Source organism: Sciurus vulgaris, assembly GCF_902686455.1.
Source record: "Sciurus vulgaris genome assembly, chromosome: 3".
NCBI classification, from domain to species: domain Eukaryota; kingdom Metazoa; phylum Chordata; class Mammalia; order Rodentia; family Sciuridae; genus Sciurus; species Sciurus vulgaris.
In genome coordinates, this window is record NC_136463.1 from 149,322,365 (window position 1) to 149,344,852 (window position 22,488).

General features: G+C 42.8%; 2 protein-coding genes across 3 annotated transcripts in view; one reads left to right on the plus strand and one right to left on the minus strand.

Moving 5' to 3' along the window:
- Positions 1-22,488, minus strand: part of HECW2 (HECT, C2 and WW domain containing E3 ubiquitin protein ligase 2) — a 390,019-nt gene that overhangs the window by 179,394 nt on the left and 188,137 nt on the right. The gene's annotated exons all lie outside the window — the stretch shown is intronic.
- LOC306658174 (sperm motility kinase 2B-like) lies at positions 3,329-5,072 on the plus strand (the record flags this gene model as incomplete). The annotated part of the gene is made up of 1 exon (XM_079134901.1): positions 3,329-5,072. Exon 1 carries the CDS (start codon positions 3,513-3,515, stop codon positions 5,070-5,072), a length of 1,560 nt encoding a protein of 519 aa, XP_078991027.1. The 5' UTR covers positions 3,329-3,512.

The window sequence follows — 22,488 nt, forward strand, 5'->3', positions numbered from 1 at the left end:
CCGATTGTCCGACAACAGTCAGCAAACAGATCGCTGACCGCCAGTGGAGCACCAGCTGCCTGCTGTTGACTGGAAGTTCACTGTTACAGTACCTGCAGGTTTGATTACACGTAGCTGCCGCCATTTTGAGACTACAGCCAGGCCCCGTAGGACCCTTGGCTGGACTGACTGAGCCCCATCTCCAGGATCCCTCAGCCCAACCGATCACTCCCTGCCTCTGGGGCCCTCACATCGACTGACTGCTCCCTGCCACCAGGACCCCCAAACCAACTGACTGCGCCCTAACACCAGGACCCCAGATCAACTGATTGCAACCGGCCTCCAGGATCCCACAACCACACCAAACATAACCAACCTCCAGGACCCCTGCCTAACCAATCGCATCCCGCCTCCAGGAACTTCTGCTGACCACGGCCACGCCCTGAGCTGCAGCTGCCCATTTGCCAACACATTTCGAAGCCAGAGTGGCCATCTCTGATAATGCTGGAAGCCGGGTAGCTTCGATCTTTAGGTGAGGCAAATCCCATCCAGAGATGCCTACTGGAGGCTTGAAGCTCATTGTCAGGTCTTCAGGTAGAGATGATATCCCTGGAGAATTCTACCTCACATTTGAAGAAGAATTAATACCAACTGTATACAAACATTTCCAGGAAGCAGAAGCTCGGAGAACAATTTGCTATGTACTTGAAGAAGCTGATAACAGGACTATCTAACTAGAAAAGACGCTGGCAGAATAAATCCATTAGAGAACTCCAAATCGACAGACCAAGGTCCATCATGAAGATAGACACAAACCTCCCTCTACAGGACACTGGATTGAAAAAACCAAAAAAGACATAGGGTCGAGTGGATTATGTAGGCAATTACATGACAATATTCAACACTTACTGAAGAGAACTTCAAAGATGTAGGACCAGGGAATGTTAGGGATCATATTAGATCCCCCAATGACACGTATAGGTTCAAACCTCCACACCAGAGAATGAGGTATCTCACATCAGAAATGACATTGTTAGGATGAAACTACAGAAGATGGGGTTGTAAGGGACTACGGGTTCCTGGAAATCATGGGTCAGCATGGTCTGTGTCATGATATGGAAGCCAGGCACCTTTGTTTCAGTGTGACTTATGCTGTTACATGACTACCTTCTCTCCTGTTCAGTTGATGTGTGTAGTGAAACAAACACCAGATACACCAATTCCCTTACCTCTCCCTTTGGGTGTGCCCTGTAGGTATTTCTTTGTGGTTCCCATGGGGTTCCATTTCCCACCAGATAGGAACACCACCCTGATGGGAATGTGTGGCAGGGGAACATCACTAGTGCAGAGAATGCTGCTGCTGGGCCTCGCCATGTCCACCATCAGTCAGTGATGTCACAATGTCACATGTGCACACAGTGTGCTCAATACAGAACAGAGTGGGGGTTTTCTGCTACGTTATTCTCTTATACCTTGTAGAAAACAAGAGGCATTGGCTTTTATAATTGTCACAGATTTGCCTTACCAGAGATCCTTCTGTCTTCATTGAGATCTGAGTACCTCATCCAATGACCTTCAGGTCAGCCTGAGGAACTCTCCTCACACAGGCACATCTAGTGGGGACCAACTCCTCAAGAGTGCAGACAGACCGTGAGGCTCCAACCCCAGGGATGGGATGTGTACTTTAAGAATGCTTCTCCAAACTGCTCAAGGAAGCGGTTCACTTCCCAGCAATGCACACACCCATGCACACACACACACACACACACACACACACACACACACACACAGGAGTACCTTTTTCAAGTTGTGAACAACGCTGTATGGCTGTGTATTAATTAAATGTATCAATGCTCTGGCCCATTCACCCAATAAGAAAAACATGGAGGAGGAAATATTAACACAGGGCTCAAGGTTTCAGTGGTCTCTGCCCATCAATTGCTGGCTCTATTGCTCGGGGCCAAGGTGAGACAGCCCATCATGGGGGAAGGGCCCAGTAGAGAAAAGCTGCTTTTCTCAGGGCAGCCAAGAAGCAGAGAGAGAAGGAAAGTGGGGCAATGGTAGCAGGGATGAAAAACCCTTCCAGGACATGATCCCAGTGACCCACTGCCTAGAATAACCAGCCATGTTCCACCTGCTATGGTAACCAGCAAGTCACTCCATTCAACCTAGGATGGACTGAAGATTACAGCTCTCCCAATCCAATCATGTCACCTCTGACTACCCCTGCACTAGCAGAGGAGCCTGTAGGGTGGGGGGGGGCATGTCACATCCAAAGGATGACAGGTTCGAATCCTCTCTACTCGGGACTTGTACTCAGGAGGATCACACATGCCAGTCTGACATGAGCAACTCACTGAGACTCTGCCACAAAAAAAAAAAAAAAAAAAAATTATTCTGTGGAAGCACGCAAGTGGTAGAGAGCACTTGCCTAGCATGCCCCAGGCCCTGGCTAAAATGGCCTGCATGAAAAAAAAAAAAAGAGGAGGGCTTGGGAGAAAGAGTTCAACCCTCCTGAGCCTCCATCATGGGAGGAGACAGCAACAGGTGCTTTTGGCCTAGAACTTGCCACTTTCCAGAACTGCGGGAAGTGGTTTCCTCTTGTTAATATGGTACCCAGTCTAAGGTACTGCGGTTACAGGGGCAGGGAGGGACCCAGGTATCTGTTGGGACACCTTTGCTGGTTAGGATTTTGACTTCCATACTTTATTCTTTAACACTTTGAACCTATCAGGGTTCTAGAGCATAATCTGATGAGAACCTCATGGGGCAAGGCTGAGGAATGCTCCCTCCCTCTCAGACCCATAGGTGTTCATGCCAAGCTCTAGAGCACCCTAGGGGACAGAGCACTTGGTGGGAGCATCGCCACGTGAGCAAAGCGCTACCACATTTTGACACCAATCATTCTGAGATGAAGAAGTAGGAATGGAACACTTGGGGTGTAGCTATGATGACGCCTGTAAAGCCCAAAGTGAGTAGAGATTTTCATCAGACTCCAAGTGAAAAGAGCCCTGCAGGATCTGACAAGTTTGAATCTCTAAACGTGTAACTCTCAGTGTCCACACCCCCGAAACCAAAAGCTTGTGGGGTCCTTTCTTATTCTTCTTATGAGAGTTGAATAGGTCCCGGAGGCCCCAAAGTGAGATGATCACTGGGGGTTCTGGCCGGATGCGACCTGGTCATTGCCTGCTGTGACCTCACAAGGAGCCACTGTGATGGGAGTTCAGCCACCGGCCATATAAGAGGGAGGCTGCGGCTGAGTTTTTTGTCCATAAGTACAGGAAGCTCTTGGTGGTGACCTGTCGGACTCCCAGATAGTGAGCGTTTTTGGTGGTTGGTGGCTGGTGGTTGGTGGCTGGTGGTTGGTGGTTGGTGGCTGGTGGTTGGTGGTTGGGGTGGTGGTGTTTTGCCGTTGTTTTTTTGATTTGGGTTTTGTTTGTTTGTTTTGTCTTTTGGTTGTTGGTTTGGGTCTTTTGTTTGAGTTTGTTATTTTTTTTTAAGCTAGCATCCTTAGTTGTCGTTCCGGCTTTAGGATGTGCAGTCAGTGCAGTCAGACTAGTGTAGGGCCACAGGGGCCCAGCTCCTGCTACGAGGCGGCCCTCACGGACCACTACCAGGTCGTGAGGGAGCTTGGCCAGGGGGGCTTCAGCCAGGTGCTTCTAGCCCGCCATCTCCTCACCGGGGCAGAGGTGGTGGTGAAAGTCGTGCCCAAGACAGAGGGGACTCAGGCCGTCCTACTGGAACCGCAGTGGTTGATGGCCCTGGAGCACCCGAATGTGATCCAGCTGTTCCAGGTCATCGAGACCCCGGGCAACCTCTACATGGTCATGGAGCACGCAGGTGGGGGAGAGCTCCGGTGCTGCATCCCGGCGGCAGGTGGGCTGAAGGAGGACAAGGCCCGCAGGACCTTCAGGCAGATGGTGTGTGCGGTGCGCCACTGCCACGAGCGGGGCATCGCGCACCTCGACCTCAAGTCCGAGAACTTCGTGGTGGACAGCAGGGGCGGCAAGGTCAAACTCATAGACTTTGGCCTGAGCGCCAGGGTCCGGCCTGGGCAGAAGCTCACCAGCTTCTGGGGCACTCTGCCTTACCGTGCCCCTGAAATCGTCCTGAAGCAAGAATACGAGGGTCCCCCGGCGGACGTGTGGAGCCTGGGGGTCACCCTCTTTCTTATGCTCACAGGGAGGCGCCCGTTTAAGGCCAGCACGGCCAAGGGCCTGCAGAGGCTCATCGTGCAGGCCAGCTACGAGCTCCCCGCGCACCTCTCCCAGGAGGCCCGCAGCCTCATCCAGCAGATGCTGACGGTGGACCCCGCCCAGAGGCCCACCCTCCAGCAGGTAATGGGGCACCCGTGGCTGAGCCAGGGCGAGGAAGCCCCTCCTGGTCCTTGCGGCCAGCCACTGCCCTCGCGCCCCGACCCCGCCATCATGACCATCATGTTTGACATGGGCTTCGACCCCTACAACGCCTGGGTGTCCCTGGACCAGCGGAAGTTCGATGAGGCCATGGGAACCTACCTTATCCTCCTGCACCAGCGAAGCCAGGGAGTGGGCTGGGAGCTCCAGGCCAGGCCTGTGCGCCGCCGGGTGGTCGGGCCTCGCCCGGGCCCCAGGGATCTCCCCTACATGCATCCCAAGAAGTGTGCCAGCGAGCCTGCCCTTCCCCGGCCCTGTGAGCAGCAGCAGCCCGAGGAGGCCAAGTCATCGGGACACAAGGGCACCGCAAGTGCCAGTGTGCCCGCGATTCCTCTGCGCTTCTTCCATGGGGACACGCCCCCTCCCAGCCCAGCCGCCAGGCCAGACCCTGTGCCCCGCAGGCCCGACCACCCCAGGCCCAGGCCCTGGAGGATCCTCAGCAGATGGGTAGCACAAGGACCCAGCTCGTCCTCCCAGGGTCCCTCCTCAGGCCAATCCGTTGACGACCACAGGGGCTGGAGGGCGGTCACTAGGAGGATGGCCAACTGCATCCGGCAGCTGTGCTGCTGTGTGCCCTGCTTCGGCGAGCCCACCTCCAGAAGAAGAGTGGCACCCATGCAAGGAGCCCGCAGGCGCCCTAGGCTCCAAACCACGGTGGCTCCAGGGAACCTGCCCTGAGCAGACAGACCGACCACGCACGGCCAGAAGACCCCCAGCTCTGAGCATCCTGACATGGTGGACCCGGCACCTGTCAGGGCTGCACTCAAACAGCTTCAGCAGTGAGGCGTGCCACCTGGCTCCGGCGTCCCCGTTCTCGGATACCAACCCACAGCGCATCTGGATCCCCCACGACTCTCCTCTGCCCCCACCTGCCACACACATCAGAGACTCTCTGCCCTGGGACACCTCCCCCTGCCCTGCTCTTCCCTGGCCTTCCTCCCTGGCTTCTGGGATAGCAGACATGCTTCTGAATGAATTTCTCTTCCTCACAAACTGTATAATAAAATTGATGTTCCAAAGAGAAAAAATATGAATTTTGGATTGCCTTTGCCATAAAACTGAGTTATGCAAATTCATTTGTGATAGTTAAGCATTCAGCCAATTCATAATTTCTACCATTTGAGAAACTTCTAAATTATTTCATTTCATGCCTAATAATGGGCTTTAGTAAATTGATGTTTCTGGAGGGTTATTTGGTACTAACCCTCAAATTACATGTGCATATTCTTTGCCTTAGCCCTTCCATATTAGAAATTGCTTTTTTTTTGGAAATATTAAGTGTAGAAACATAACTGTGGCACAAAGTGGGTCCCCCCCTCACTAGACTCCCAGTGCATGTTGGAGACCACCAACCGTACTGAACTCTATTTACTATATCTTTCCCTTTTTATATATACAAATTATGAACTTTAATTTATAAATTAAGCACAGTAAGAGCTTAACAACATTAATAATAAAATAATCATAATATGTTAGAATAAAAGTTGTGTGAGTGTGTGCTCTCGCTCTGTCCTCTCCCTCAATTCCTCATTGTACTTGCACATTTTGACTTAAAGGACTTTACACTTCTCTTTAACATATATGAATGGTCAACATCACTACCCTTTTACTTTGCACTACTATTAAGTAAAATAAGGGCCACCTGGAATGTTCTCTCTGATATGCGGATACTGACGACTGTTGGGAGCGGAGGTTCCCCGGATTGGATGGGGACGTGTGGGAGAGGAAAATGGGAATGGGAAAGACAGTAGAATGAATGGAACATAACTTTCCTATGTTCGTAATGAAGACACGACCAGGGTAACTCCGCATCATGTACAATCACCAGAATGGGAAGTTATAGTCCATGTATGTATGATATGTCAAAATGCATGTGGGCTGGGGTTGTGGCTCAGTAGTAGATCGCTCGCCTAGTGTGCTTGAGGCCCTGGGATGAATCCTCAGCACCACATTAAAAAAATTAAAATAAAGGTATTGTGTCCACCTACAACTAAAAAATGTTTTAAAAAAATACATGTTACTGTTATAAATAACTAAAATAAAGAAAAATATTGACTGCTAAAGAAAAAAATAAGGACAATAAGGGCCACCTAAACATAAGCATTGTGATTTGCAGTAATCAAGGTGATAATCCAAAGGGCTGCTGCATGACTAACAGATGGGTAGTATACAGTTTGTATAAAACTAAACAAAGGAATGAGGCACTGCCAGGCAGGATAGGACAGAATGGCTTGAAATTTTATCACATCACTCAGAAAAGTGAGCCATTTAAAACTTAAGAATTGTTGATTTAGAGAACTTTCCATTTAATATTCTCAGATTCCAGCTGACTCGGTAGCCAAAACTACAGAAATCAAAACCGTGGATAGTAGGGCTGGGACTACTACATTTGTAACAGCAACTTTTGGAACCAACCCAAATGACTATTAATAGGGTAATGGTTAAATAAATTATGGTAGATCATATCAGGGAGTATTTTGAAGAAATTAAAAACAATGAATATTGAGAGACGGCCAAGACACATTGCAAAGTGAAAAAAAAAAGTAATTTAAAGAATATGTGTAGTGTGATATATTTTTTGAAAGAGAGTGTGTGTGTGTGTGTATAGTATATATAATTTGTCATTTATACTCCTTTAATGAAGAAAGGAAAACAATTGGTATTGTTTGGTATTATTTGTTAGAAATTTTACAAAAAATCAAGTACTCTTGCACCAAATTATAAATAAAATACTTCTTTAAAAACTACCTCTAAACTCATGGATCAGGTACTCTTCTTATCAAATATTTCAAAATACCAGGCAGGATAACAATATACCTTTCATAGATGTTTTATACACACAGATATGAAAATATAGTCACAGATGTTTTGAAATGAACTAGGAGCATTTAAAGAGCTTCCTTTTGTAATCCTAGAAAACGGGCTTTATTAACGGGAATACGCTCTTTACCAACGTGACCTCAAAGGAAAACAAAATTCCCCAGAAAAATTAAAACACACATTCAAGGGAGGCTACTGTTTACAGGATCATAAAAAGAAGAGGGCATGAGCAATAACCATGTATCACAAGGAGAGAAGCTTGCCATAATAAACAGGTTACTAAGGATGATCACTTTTGCTCAGCAATTCAATAACCATGCAGTTATATAGTTGCTGGCCCTTTAACAGCCCTTAGGTTTAGTTTTTGGGGAGGATTGTTGGCAAATGGTATGCTTTTTATTCATAGTCAAAGAAACTTTGGAACTATTGTCCAACATGGGAATCTAAGTGAAAGACTTTCAGCTGGAAACAGGGTGCATGGTGCACCTCCACACCACAGGTTAGTCTGACTATTTTTTCATCACCTATTCAGTTCACCGAGAGATATTATGCTCCATTACTTTCTCTTTTATTACTTAATCACTTTTTTCAGAGTGAATAATGCAGCATCTTTAATGATATATTTTTGTGACACCTAATAAAATTACCACGGTGGACCTTTGACAATATGCGTGAGGTTCCCCCAAAACAAACTGTATGAGAGCAAACAAAATTTCCACAGCCAACAATTTAATTCAGGAGGTCAAATACATACTTTCAAGGTATAGTTAAATATTTTCAAATCAAATAAAGTTAGAATTAACTAATAAGTATACCTCCTTACCTTGGAGTTTTTAATTCTTCTGTGGCTCTCCCCACTGATGACCAATTTTAACTGTGTTAGGTTGAGCAGAGCCTCAAGCAAAGAAACTGCTAGTAAATACCGAATACCACAGACCATCACAATGACACTCAATTAAAGATTGTATTTTGATACTTTGGTATTCATGAAGCGTAAGAGTGCTTAATAGATATGTGATAAGAAACATGATCACATTAATATAGAAACATCATTAAATGTCTCTGTATTTCACATATATTGGGGATATGCATAGAGACTATTAAAAAGACTTCTAGGGAGCTGGGATTGTAGCTCAGTGGTAGAGAGCTTGCCCAGCATGCTCAAGGCCCTGAGTCCCAGTACCTGGGAGGGGGAAAAAAAAATAAATAAATAAAGACGTCCAGGGAAAAGGTAGACTGTTATTAAAAATTCATCTCTTCATAGGAGAAAGATTCATTAAGTTCAAACCTTCAGATTTTCAAGATGCCATAATTTTTTTAAAGTCCTTATAAAAAGATATTTATACTATGCAGCTCGTTTCTGCACAATGTGACTTGATTTGTACAAAGCCCTCAGCAACTTCCATGATTTATTTTAGGACACTGAGTCACTTCCCTAAAGTTTTATGGCTATCTCTTGTCAGAAAAAAAAAAAAAAAAATCTAAAGCTTAAAAGCTCTCAAGGAAATGAACCAAAACATTCTGGAAAATTCATTCTCTTCAGGGCAGATAAGATAACCATGGCTCTAAGACCTGTCAGCTTGAGGAAGTACACAGGGAAGAAGAATGCAAAATGTAACAGGGCCTCAGATCTTTTGAAGAAAAAAAAAAGAAGAAGAAGAAGAACACGTCTGTCTCCCAGCTTAATCATGTGATCGACTGTAAACAAGACACTTTTCAGGCTTTCACTCAGGTTGTGTATGAGGCACATTGTCCTTCAGCATCAACTGCTGACCTCTATAGCAGCCAGACTATCTGTTGAGATTATACAACACAGATGTGTTCAAGGTCTTCATGTTCATCTAAGACCAACCTTGATAATATATAGCCGGACCACTTACTGGCTCTAGTTGGTGTTGTCTATCTATGGACTGAAACCTCTGAAACCATGAGCCCCAAAATAAACTTTTCCTCCTCTAAATTGTTCTTGTCAGGCCTTTTGGCCACAGTAACAAACAAAAAAAAAAAAAATTGACTGAAAGAGTTGGCTAGCAATGTAGCAATGTTATATTGGGTTTTTCCTACATGCAATTAAGTTCTAAGGGAAAGTCATCCATTTGAATCTGTCAATAAAGAGTTTTCTTATAATTAGAATGTCAGTAAAGAGCTTTCTTATAATTGGATTGTCTGTAGCAACTTGTATCCACATAGGATACACTTGATCTTCATCGTTGTGGATAGGTGAGGAGAAACAAGGTACTAGAGACAGGACTAGAGTCCTGTGAACTTAATAGCCGAAAAGCCCAGTTCTATGGCCCACCCCATGGATATTTACTTACTTGCCCAAAGCATTAGCTATGCTTCTTTGTGCCATATCTGCTAAGATTATGTAAGAATAAAGAGATTCTACAAGTCTCTTTCCAAATCTTTTGGTAAAAGAAAATGATCTCATTTCCCAACACCTAATAAGCCTTCCTGAACATCCAGGTCTTAGTCTTCTAATGCCAACCCCACCAAAGGTCTATAACTTGAGAATTAATGATACATTTTCTTCTTCTCCTTCTTCTTTTTAACTATGTCAAAACTCCCAAAATATTCACATTTATCCCTGAAGGGATTTTCACTCCTAAGATTTTCATTCTATCATGTTGGAAACTGTTTTCTATCTTTGGACACATTTCTATATTCACACACCTGATCACCTAGCTCCAGTGCCCCCACCCTAGACACATTTCCATTCCAGTTCTCCAATCCACTTTCTCTCTCATCATTCACCCCAAGTGGTCAAATGTCTCATCTTACTTGGTTCCTTGATTCATTCTTATAACCATCCTCTTGATAATAGCTGTAACTCTGTTTTCCACTCCCACTGTACTCCCATGACAAAACCTAACAGTGATTAAATTAGCTACTATTTAGACAATACCTGCAACTCAGCTTGTGGAAAAATCAAACAAAACCAAGCACAAGAACACTCAGGGGTCTTACTTCAGACTCAAGATGACCCATCTCAACACTGCCAGGCAATCTTGCTACATTGTTCATATATTCATATATATATATATAGTAGCAGACTTCCCTACACAGCTAGGTCAAATGTTTACCTCTCTCCTTGACCTCCCACCACCTTTAAATGCATTAAAAATGAAAGCAAACAGATTCATCCACCACTCATCTGCCTCTAGGTATATATTCTCTACATTCCCTTTTGATATTCTGGATGAAGTATCTCTGTTCCTATGGAAGTTCAAGTCCCTGACGTGTTCTCTAAATTCCATCAGTTCTCACCTTCTCAAGGATTCACACCCTGCAGTGATGATCCCCTTTCCTGCATCATCAGTGTCCCCTAGATGATGTCTATTAGACCATATCCAGTCTCACTTGTAAAGATACTTTCATTTTATCCAAATGCTCCTCCAGCCACTACCCCATTGCTTTATTTCCCTTCACAGCAAACTTGTGAGAATTATCTACAGCCAAAATAGCTACTTCTTTCTCTCATATTTTCTCCCTAATCCATTTCATTCCTATTCCTGCCTCCACCAAACTCGCCAAGACACCAGGGGTCTCCCTGGTGACAATGCCAAGCCCAGTGTAACTTCTCTATTCTCATATGACTGGACCTCCATCCTACTTCTCATGACATAGGACTCCTCATTCTCATGCTCAGCCTCTCCTCTGTGGACACACTCTCTCAGGGTAAACTCCTCCAGCGCCACCTACTTGCCAATAGTTCCCAGGCTTTAGATTCATGGACCCAACTTCCTCCTACTTGGCACATCCAGGACAGCTTAGAGGCATGTCAAATTTGCCATGGCCAAAACAATTCTTGACTGACTCTCCTCTTCCTTCTCATTCCCCATAAATACTTTCGTTTCAGAGTATTGAATCACTCTGGCTGAAAATCAAGGAACCATCCCTGATTTTCCTGTTTCCCACAGAACCTCAGAACTGATCCATGAGGAGTTTCTTTCTGCTGATACCATCTTCCATAATATCCTATACCCATGCTACTTCAGTCAACTCTTCTGCTGTTAGCCCAGTATAAACCCATCTTCTCTCTGATCTGCACTGCTGACAGTCTGACCTATAATCCCTTCTCCACAAGCAACCAGAATGGTCTTCTGAAAGTTCAAGTTTTATTACTCTCGTTTGGAACCTTTCACTGGTCTCCACCGTACATGGAATAAAACCCAAATTCTTTTCGTTGGCTCACAAAGTTCTCTGTGACCAGAACCTTGCCTATTTCTCTGACATGACTGTCCTATTTTACCCTTGTGCCCCTAGGCTCCAGCCATTCTGGGCCTCTTTCTGTTCCTAAAACCTGCCAAGATTGCTCCTGTGTAGGCATATGCTAGAACCGTTCCCTCTGCCTAGGATGCTACTGTCTCTGATGTCTGCAAAGCTTATTCCTTCCTATACACTCAGCCTAAACATCGCATTTCAGAGAGGTTTTTCCTGACCCACAAAGACTATCCAATCACTGCTATCACATCACCCTGTGATTATTACCTGCATTCTACTTAGAACACTATCTGCTTTTTGGGGTTATTTACTTATTTGTTTTCTGTCTTTCCCCTTTAAAATGTAAGCTCCACAAGGAGGGAGCCTCTCTGACTTATTCACTAGAAATATGTCTACAGCCATGTGGATGCTCAATAAATATTTGATGATGAATGCATATAAGTAGAGCATAGCCAAAGAATATGAGCTTTCAGGCACACACAAAAAAATTATCTGTTTGCAAAATGAAAATAACATATTTTCATTTATGACAGATAATGCTTTCAAGACATTTTCACAGACATCTGTTTAATTCTCCCAATAATCTTTTAGATAGTTTTCATGATTCTGCCTTTTCCCAAAGTAGAGAGAGATGCTGGATGATTCACACAAGGCCGCACCATCAGTCAGGGGCAGGGCTGAAACTGAAACCTAAATGGCTGGACTCCTCACCCCGTGGTCTTCCTGGGCAGCCTACCTTAACAAATGAGAACTACGTATCAACTGGCCCTTCCTGCCACTGTGCGCTGTGTGCGCACTGCAGTTAGAGTCTGCTGAACTTACTTGTTCAGGTGTCTCTTCTCCCACAGGTTACGTGTTACTATAAAATCAAGCTGCCACTTGAGTCATCTGCGTGTTCCCAATGCCTAGCACATGGCCTGGTGACTGGAGGTGTTCAAATGCTTATGGAATTTAACCGAATACTCACATCAGAGCCAAGTCTTCCTCACAATGCAAAACAGATGAATTATTGCGTCTTAACACCACAGACTCCACTCTGAATATATAAGATCCCTAGTGATTCTTTCTGAAAAGGCCCACACTTTGTGTCACCCAGCACCTTGAATCTCCCCCGACAACCTGCATGCCACATGATGCAGGAGGCTACGAGAATACCAGGCAGTCCCCCAGATCGGTGCTCCAATTCTCTTTCACCTGCTTGATGTGCTCTAAAGGGCACATAGTGACTCTAAGGTGTATTCCACCTGAAGTCACAGTCTAGTAACATGCTGTATTTTTTCCCAGGCTCTGCACCTGAATGTGAGGGGGAAAACAATTAGTCGTAATGATGTCATGGAAAGAATACTGAATGGAGGATCAAGAATCACAGGAAAGGAGCCCAGTAAGGACTCCAACAGCTGCGTGATCATGTGCAGATCTGTCGGTTCTCAGTGTCAACGTCTATAGCAGAAGAGCAATGATCATCCTGAGGGTCCTTCCCAACTCGTAAATCTCTTATTCTCTGAGCAGTGAGGCTTTTTATGACATTTTCCCAGTATCCTATCCTCTCCAGTCTCTAAAACCAAAATAGTTAAATGGAGGAGTGCCATAAGTAGGTTTGGGGGCAGAGTAATATCAAATATAAGTAAATGAATGAGGGAATGGATGGATGAGTGGATGGATATATGAACGAAAGGATGCATGCACAAGAAATGCTGTACATCCTCCACTGATTTTCTCTCAGGATGCAGGATATAGGCAGAATATTTATGAACAGGAGATTCCAAGTACCATAACAGCAGTTTCAAAATGCTTTAGCATCAAACAAAATACCCTCCCTTAGAATTCAGCATTTACTACCTCATGTTAACTCAAGGAAACTACAAAGTCTTATAGACAGAGATTAGAATTCAGGGGATGCTAGACTTAACTGAACTAATCAATGAAATAAGCCTTCTCTTACTATAATCATTTTATCTCTCATCCTCACCAGGGGCCTATTTCACAAGGCATTGGTCACTGATATGCTACCAACATTACAAAAGAGAATAGATAGGGAGAGAAAATAGGAATATAGTCAGCAGTGTGCAGGGGCCCAGTGTTAACTCAAGAATTTTCCAGCTGATTATTAGAAGTTGGTAGCTTACAATTGGCAATGTGGAAGTATTTATACCATGGCGATACATGAACATACAAACCAAGGTTTTTGTTTGGTTTGGTTTGGTTTTAAAAAAAAGTCAGTTAATCAAAACACCACCAAACATGGTACTTGCCTAGAAAGACTGAGGGAAACAGTGCAACACCAACAGAGAACAAAGAGAAGATTCATAAACACAGAAACCTGAGTTTCAGTTCTGATATTTCCACTAATTGGCCATGAAATCTGAAGCGTGTCTCTGAACTGCTCTCTGACTGACTGTTGCAGGGTGGGGTCCCACAAGAGCCCTGTAGGCATGAAGGAAGACCACACTGCCAGAAAATTTAAAAGAAACTCATGCCTAACCCTAGAGTTCCAGTCTTAATCCTGAGCCACCATCCTGAGTGCAACACACAGCGAGTCCTTGGAAGGGAGAGACTATGTATTACCCACAAAACCTGGCACAGTAATTTTAAAAGATTTGCTAAAGTCAATTCCCTGGTTTGGTAGTTTGAGTTTCATCAACCTGAGATTGCTATAGGGGCAACAAATAACTTTTAGTTGTATATTTCTCCCAGAGCAGCAAAGAACTCCTCAGAACAGCTGTTCCAACAAGCCAAGATCTATCCCACATGTAGGGGGACAGCATCATTAGCCAAAGTCTGACCATGGGAAAATGGAAATGCCACTCCAGCTCTTCCAAGTGGTCTCACTGCTGGAATCAGGTGTGTGGATATCCTTGTTCCATCCTGTTACTCTTCAGAAGAAAATGAAGGTAACACATTTGGGGATGAAGTATTTAATTAGTAAATTACTATGTGAACACAGCAATCTTAAAATCAAGCAGAAATTAAAATCATCACCCAGCAGGGCCTATTTGTCAAGGTGTTGGCAGGCAGATTTAAAAAGAAAAAAGCAGTCATGGAAAGCAGAACGAAAAACTAGACAAAAATGATTTAAATAGAATGAACTCTAGAAAATGATCACATGCATCTAATTTAACTAACAAAATATATCCTTAAGAGATTATGGCAAAAAGAGGGAATTATTTAGGTCGGTCTGCTGTGACTGATTAGATCAGTACTGAAACCATTTAAAAAAGAATCCAAAAAGTCTTAAAAAGCCAGTCCAGGAATAAAAACATTCTCCAAATTAACAAGATTCTGACTCTAAAGACTAGGAGAACACTCCAGGTACATCATACCACAGAATTCAACTGTCTATCAAATGGAACTTGTGCCCAGAGGACTGCAAATCTCAGTTCTCTTTTTAAAATACTCATGCAGTCTAAAATTGGATCCTAGGTACTGGGGATCCAAACATGATGAAGACATGGCAGTGCATACAACAAGGAGTCCATGGTGGACAGTGGACAGTTAACACACCCACAAATGTTGCCGATGCAGTGTGCTGAGAGAACATGGCCCACCCAGACAGACAGATTCTGACCTCCAAATGCCATGCCAGGCAACAGCTCGGCAGGAACACCTCTTAATTAAGGGCCAGTCTCTGTGGTGAGTTCAAACAGTGCTTTTCCTTTTCAGTGGGTGCTACCACTTCTAAAGGTAGCAATTTTTTTTTTTTTTTTTGGTCAGAAGAAGAAAAAAAAATCCCACAAAGCAGAAGTTTTAAAAAGCAATCATGGTTCAATAAAAAAAAAAAAAAAAAAAAAAGGCCTGTGGAAAGGGGGATGACTCTCCACATGATTCAGGTGACAAGAGTCCAGACATCTAGGACACAGTTCCTAAAAAGAGACACCAGAAGCTACCTCAGCAGAGCAGATGATGCAGGGGCAAGGGGAAGCACAGCTGAAGTAGAGAGGAGAGAAGGGCAGCCAAGGAAGGTCTTACAGCTCATGAGGAGGCATTTTTCATTTGAATCTTGGAGTGACTTTGATCAAAATTACATTGGAAGAAGATAATAGTACTCAGTTTGAGAATTGTTATGTATTTAAGCAAAAATCTGGTATATTCGTTGATGGATACTGCCTTATCAAAGTCTCACACACTAGGTATCTTAAACAATAGAAAATTATTGTCTTATAGTTCTAGGGGCTGGAGATGTAGCTCAGTTGGTAGAGTGCTTGCCTTGCAAGCACAAGGCCCTGGGTTCAATTCCAAGCACCACAAAAAAGAAAAAAAAAAAAAAAAAAAAATATATATATATATATATATATATATATAGTTTATAGTTCTAGAGCCTGGAAATCCAAAATGAAGGAGTTGGTGAGGTTATTTTCTTCTGAGAACTTGAAGGAGAATCTGTTTTGGGCCTCTCTTTGTGGCTTACAGTGGACTCTCTTCATGTGCACATGGTGTTTCTCTTTTCATAGAGACACCCACCATATTGGATTAAGACCCAAACAAATGACTTCATTTCGATTATCTCTGTAAAGACACTATCTCCAATTAAGACCACATTCTGAGGTGCTGTACTGGGGTTAGAATTTCAACTCAAAAATATTAGGGGAGAGACTCAGTTTAACCCCTTACATTTGGATTATCTAAGACACCGTCCTTGTCCACAGTTTATAACCCAATTGGGAGGTCAAGACTTAGCCACATGACACAGGAAGAACAACATTTAGAGAATGTAATCAAATTCTAAGAGCTATGCCTTGACCAGTAAGTCTCAGAGCAGTGCAGTTCACCTTCCCCAATTATTGCCACATCTCAGTACCACTATTTATTTGACACCTTTTAATTTTAACTTTTTTCACTTAGAAAAGGTTATCTTGGTTCATTAATTGAAACTGGTATCCTTGCCAAAAATAGAAGGCAATCTTAAAAATAAAACATTTTAAAAATCTTCATTAGAAATGAACACATTACTAACAAATTTTTAAATATTGTCCATAAATTGTCTGAAATCCTTTCACCCACTTGAATACAGCACTAAAGACTAGTACACTAAAAAGAGCCCTCTGAATTCAGAAACTCTAAAACCACTTTGGTCTAAATTCTGCCCCCCTCTGTCTGACCTTGGATAAGCAACTTAACCTGTTTAACTTCCTCCTCTGGTTTCCACCATCAGGTGGCACAGTGGAACGCCATAAGAATTACATGAAATAATATTATTGAAAGATCTCTCTAAAAATAAAAGCATTATAAAAATATTATCATGGATAAATTGAAGGGAAGACTAAAACCCATAACCTTTCACCCGGTCTTCTTTTCCACTCTCTAATTTGAAGCGTTCCCTTCGTTCCTTGAGGTTTACCACGGTGACACAGTCCACTCACCCCATTCTCCTCCCTTCTCTTAGCCTGTCCTATGCTTGGTCTCTATAGGAATGCTTGATGTCATTCTTAGGGACAGGTGACCTGATTTCAATCAACCAGAGCTTTGTGCCTCCAGGACTGAGGCAGGTCCTAACTTGGTGTTTGTTATGGACGATCACTACTCTGCAGGTCCCCTCATGCTCAGCTACCTCCCACTAATGAAAAGTCATCAAAAGCATGAGAAGATAGTCCCTGGCTTTCTTTTCTTTGCTGCTTTTGAGTGAAATGCTTTGCTTTTCCATAAATAATTCAGAGGCTAATGCCACATGGAATTTTTTTTCAGAAGTGGTTCTCTCCAGGGGACTTGAGCACAGCTGTCAGCCAGCTTGAGGTAGAAGCATCAGACCAGAGAGAGTCCACATTTCCTCAACAGTACCATTCACATCCAAATTTACCCAGCGACCTTCAGCTCAACTTCACCTCTGAATCCATGGCCTGTAATCTCTCAATTTCCAGTTTGAAAAAATAAGCCAAACAAATCTCAACACATATTAGAATCTTCTCTACTTCAAACTCCAAAGACAATGTCCAACCCCATATTTTCCAACATAAGGTTTAAACCTGGATATTTAGTGAACTATTATATTGAAAGAGCAGGACTTTTGTGATACTACTTAAAACTATTTTTTTCTTTTGCTTTGTTGCTTATTCTAAAGTGTTCCATGGGAAAGGTTCTTTACCCATCATTTGGTAAAACAGCAGACCCCTTGATTTTTCTGATCAATCTGAGATCATGAAAAGGGCTCTGCTCACACCAAGCCACAAAAATATTCATGTCTAAGGTGTCAAAAATATGCAATGGAGAAAAGATAGCCTCTTCAACAAATGGTGCTGGGAAAACTGGAAATTCATATGCAGCAGAATGAAACTAAACCCCTATCTCTCACCCTGCACAAAAATCAACTCAAAATGGATCAAGGACCTCAGAATCAGACCAGAGACCCTTCATCTTACAAAAAAAAAGGAGGTCCAAATCTTCAAAATCTCAGCCCAGGATCAGACTTCCTTAACAGGACTCCCATAGCACGGGAAATAAAAGCAAGAATCAACAATTGGGATAGATTCAAACTAAAAAGTGTTCTCTCAGCAAAGGAAACTATCAGCAATGTGAAGAGAGAGCCTACAGAGTGGGAGAATATCTTTGCCACTCATACTTCAGATAGAGCACTAATCTCCAGAATCTATAAAGAACTCAAAAAACTCTACACCAGGAATACAAATAACCCAATCAACAAATGGGCTAAGGAAATGAACAGACACTTCACAGAAGAAGATCTACAAGCAATCAACAAACATATGGAAAAATGTTCAACTTTTCTAATAATAAGAGAAATGCAAATCAAAACTACCCTAAGATTCCATCTCACCCCAATAAGAATGGTGATTATCAAGAACACAAGCAACAACAGGTGTTGGTGAGGATGTGGGGAAAAAGGTACACTCATACATTGCTGGTGGGGTTGCAAATTAGTGCAGCCACTCTGGAAAGCAATGTGGAGATTCCTTAGAAAACTTGGAATGGAACTACCATTTGACCCAGCTATCCCACTCCTCGGCCTATACCCAAAGGACTTAAAAGCAGAATACTACAAAGATGCAGCCACATCAATGTTCATAGCTGCTCAATTCACAATAGCCGGATTGTGGAACCAACCTAGATGCCCTTCAAATGGATAAAGAAACTGTGGTATATTTATAGAATGGAATATTACTCAGCCATAAAGAATAATAAAATGATGGCATTTGCAGGCAAATGGATGAAACTGGAGAATATCATGCTAAGTGAGATAAGACAATCTTAAAAAAACCAAAGGATGAATGATCTTGCTGATAAGTGGATGATGATACATAATGGCGGGTGGGAGGGGGGCAAGAATGGAGGAAGGGGGGACTGTATGGAGGGAAAAGAGAGGTGGGAGGGTAGGGAGAAAAATAACAGAATGAATCAAACAACATTACCTTATGTAAATGTATGATCACACAAATGGTATGCCTTTACTCCATGTACAGAGAATCAACATGTATCCCATTTGTTTACAATAAAAATAAATTTAAAAAATATTCATGTCTATAAAAAAAATGTCTAGTTTGGTGCAAGGGTCAAAAACCTCAAACATCTGCTAAAATTACCTCTCTCTTAGCTCAGGCTAGCTTCAGACAGAAAGCTTTTGGAGCAAAAGGGAGAATGACTGGATTCTCTACCTCCTGTCAGTTTCTGATCCTCAGGGTGGAGGGAGGAGAGGTGAGAGGCAGAGAAGCTCCGCTTGAAATTCTGCCACGTCTGCAGCCAGGCACTCTGTGAGTCGTGGAGAGACACCCACTTCTGAAGATTCACAGTCGCAGTCTTGTTGGTGAGGTCCAGAAACTCCTTTGTGCCAGACCCTGGCTCCAGGAGACACTGGCTCACTCGGCCTAGCTCTCCAATTCTGCCTCTGCCAGGCCCCTCAATGACATCAGCTCTTGGGGTGCCCTCTGGTTGCTGGAGTGATGAGCCCACATCACTCTGCTGTGGGCAGAGCCCACATGTAGGGTCTATAAAATCCATGATTCTTGCCCAAACTCAAGCGCCGTAGGCCATCGTCAGTGCTGCCCTCCTCACTCCAAATTCCAACCGGAGTCCCTCTCCTTTGGAGTCCACAGGTGTGAGTCAGACACCAGCCTACTGTGTCTCTCAGATGAAGAAGATGCTCATGAAGCTCTTGGAGCAGTTCTGTTGATGGCCTTTCACTTGACTCCCCTTGCTTCTCTCCAGCATGCATATGTTCAATAAAGAAAACAGATTTTCCAGACCACCAACACTGACCTCAAGGAAATCCTCTCTCAAATCAACTATTCTCTCGCCTGGTGGCCAGGTTAGAGTCATGGGAATGATATGGCCCATCTCCATCCTTGATGGCTTGGGCCATCAAGCCTCTCATTTTGGAATGCAGAGGTGGCGGTTATCCTACTCCTTGGGACCTCAGCTGAAACTGAGCCAGGACAATTCCATTTTGACATCCTTGCACATTAATGATGCTATTAGTCCTTGAAATACAATTCCCACCATCACACTTTCCTACATAAACTTTTTAGTTCTTTTTAACACAAGTAATTTCTCCAAAAGCAAATGAGCCACTGTACACTAAATAGAAACAGAAAAATTTCTCTTTCTTGAACAATACAGTTTCTTCTTCTTTATCATTGTCATCAGAGTTGACATTTCTTTTACAGATAGTCCTCAACTTACAACTTGAACACCTACAAAAGCATACCCATAAAGCAATTCTCATTTTCTCTTTTAGTATATTATTGAATAAATTATGTAAGATATTCAGTACTTTATTATAAAATCATCTATCAGAAGATACCCAATTAATCTAAGTGTTCTGAGCACATTTAAGGGAGGCTACACTAAACTACGATATTTTCAATAGGTTAGGTATAGTCAATGTATTTTTACTTACAAAGTTTTCAACTCATATAGATTTATCAGGACATAACCCCACTGTAAATCAAATAGCATCTGTATTCCTATTATTCCAAGTCCTGTTCCAATCACATTATACATATGCAGGAAAATTCTACTGAGGATATGATTTTTTTTCCTATAAGATTGATGTTGTTATCAAAGAAGGGTAGGCCACTTGCCAGTATCAACACAGGAAGCAAGTGGCAAAACAGAGATTTAAAACACAGGTCTATCCAATCACAGTATAAGCACTTGACCATATCCTCTACTATGTAAATTGGAAAGTTTATGACAAAGAATGATTGACAGAGTACATGCTTCAAATTCAGGAAAATGTTCAGCTTCATTGTCCTAACTAAGAAAATTTGGAGAAGTTAATTGAGTTCTGGGGTCTATTTACTCAGCAATAAAATGGAAAGACTAATCACTCCTTAAGTAGACATCTGTTGCAGTACACAGCATCCATCTCCCTTCCCAGTCTCAGCAATACAGCTTCTATAGCATCAATGCCATCCTGACCTCCAGGTGAGCCTTTGCTGGCTTAGTGGATAATTTCTTACTGACAAATCCTAACTGATTGACATACTACCCCCACAACGTTGTTTTAAGGATTATATCAGTAAGATATTTAAAGCATTTAGCTTTGTGCCTGGGGGAGAAATTGGCATATTTAAATTAAATGTTTGGCAATGATAGGAATAATGAATTGGACAAGAGGATATTAGGCTGAGGAGACTACTTAGGGAGTGAACAATAAACATCTATACAAAGTGAAGATCAAAAGAGTTAACAATGCAGGAAAATACTACTAACTTGAAACTCATATCACATAGTAGCAGATTGGATGTGCAGGTTAAAAGTGGACTCAGAATCAAAATTTTAGCAAGGTTTTCAAGCCTAAGAGACTAAAAGATACCATTTCCAATTTTAAAAATAAAGGGAAATCAGAAAGAACTGGTTTGGCACGGTATTATTCAGTTTGAAACCAAATGGATCTGAGAAGTGAGTTGGACATTGAGAGGGAAATGTCTAGGGAACTAGAGGCAGAGTCTGAGACTAGACAATCATGGACGGATACACTGGCTCCCCACAGGGGTAGGTGCAAGCCCTGATGTGAAGTGTTTGTCACTTCCCATTGTGTAAATGCTCCCATCACGGCTGACTTCCTGCTACCAACATGAAGGCCTGGAATGCAGAGCTGTGCTCTTAGTGCAAGACGTGCAGAATTGGTCTTTGTGAGCTAGAAAGAGACAGCCCCAGCCAGCGCTCATGAGAATGAGGCCACCTGCTTATACTGGCTGAAGACAGGGAATGAATGAAATCACACAAGGAGAGCAGTATTAAAAAGAAGGAAAACCACTCTAAAGTCTAAATATTTAATGAAGAAGGAAAAAAAGAAGTTTCAGTAAAGAAAAAAAACAATGATTGACCAGAAAACTGGAGAGCCAAGTAGTGTCACAGCCAAAGAAACCAGCCTCGAAAGGAGAGGGCAATGAACAGCTTCCAAGGCCAGGGTTGGTAAGGAGGGTGAAGACGTCCAAAAGGCCTGGTGTCTGACTTTTAGGTTTTGGTAAACAGCATAGACAGAGGGGTTCTACCTGTAAGGTCTTATAAATAAGAGTTCCCCATGTATGTCATTTATTGCTCCAGATCTTTTTCCTTAATAGGGACAGTAAAGAAATTTTATTGAAATGTTTCAGCTCCTGGTTGTTTTTGGGTGTTAGTTACATCCACCTTTAGGAAACAATAAATTACATCAGTTATAGTTTAGAAAATGATAAGTAAGTTTAAGTTTTTATGTGGAGAAATTTGCATACTATATACAATAAGAATAGATCATCTCAGTCTTTCCTATGCCTATAGCTTATATAAACAGGAACTCAGGTCGATGCATTTAAAATCCCAAGGAAGGGGTACTACAGAAAAAAAAAAAGAAACATAAGAGACAGAACAAAAAGCATTTCACAGTATTTGGTAACAAAAGTTACCTGAAAAAAAAAAATAAAACTTTAAAAAATAATCCTCCTTCACTGACAATAAATATTGACAATAAGTATTAGGAGGATATTTTAAATGGTGCTCTAAAAACTAATTTTAAAATTTTATATATTAAATCTCCATGAGTATCAGTTCAAAGACCTGCATCCTCCTGCTCTGCTGAAATCTTCAGTATGAAACGATGTTTAGGGGAAGCCCAGCAAATGAC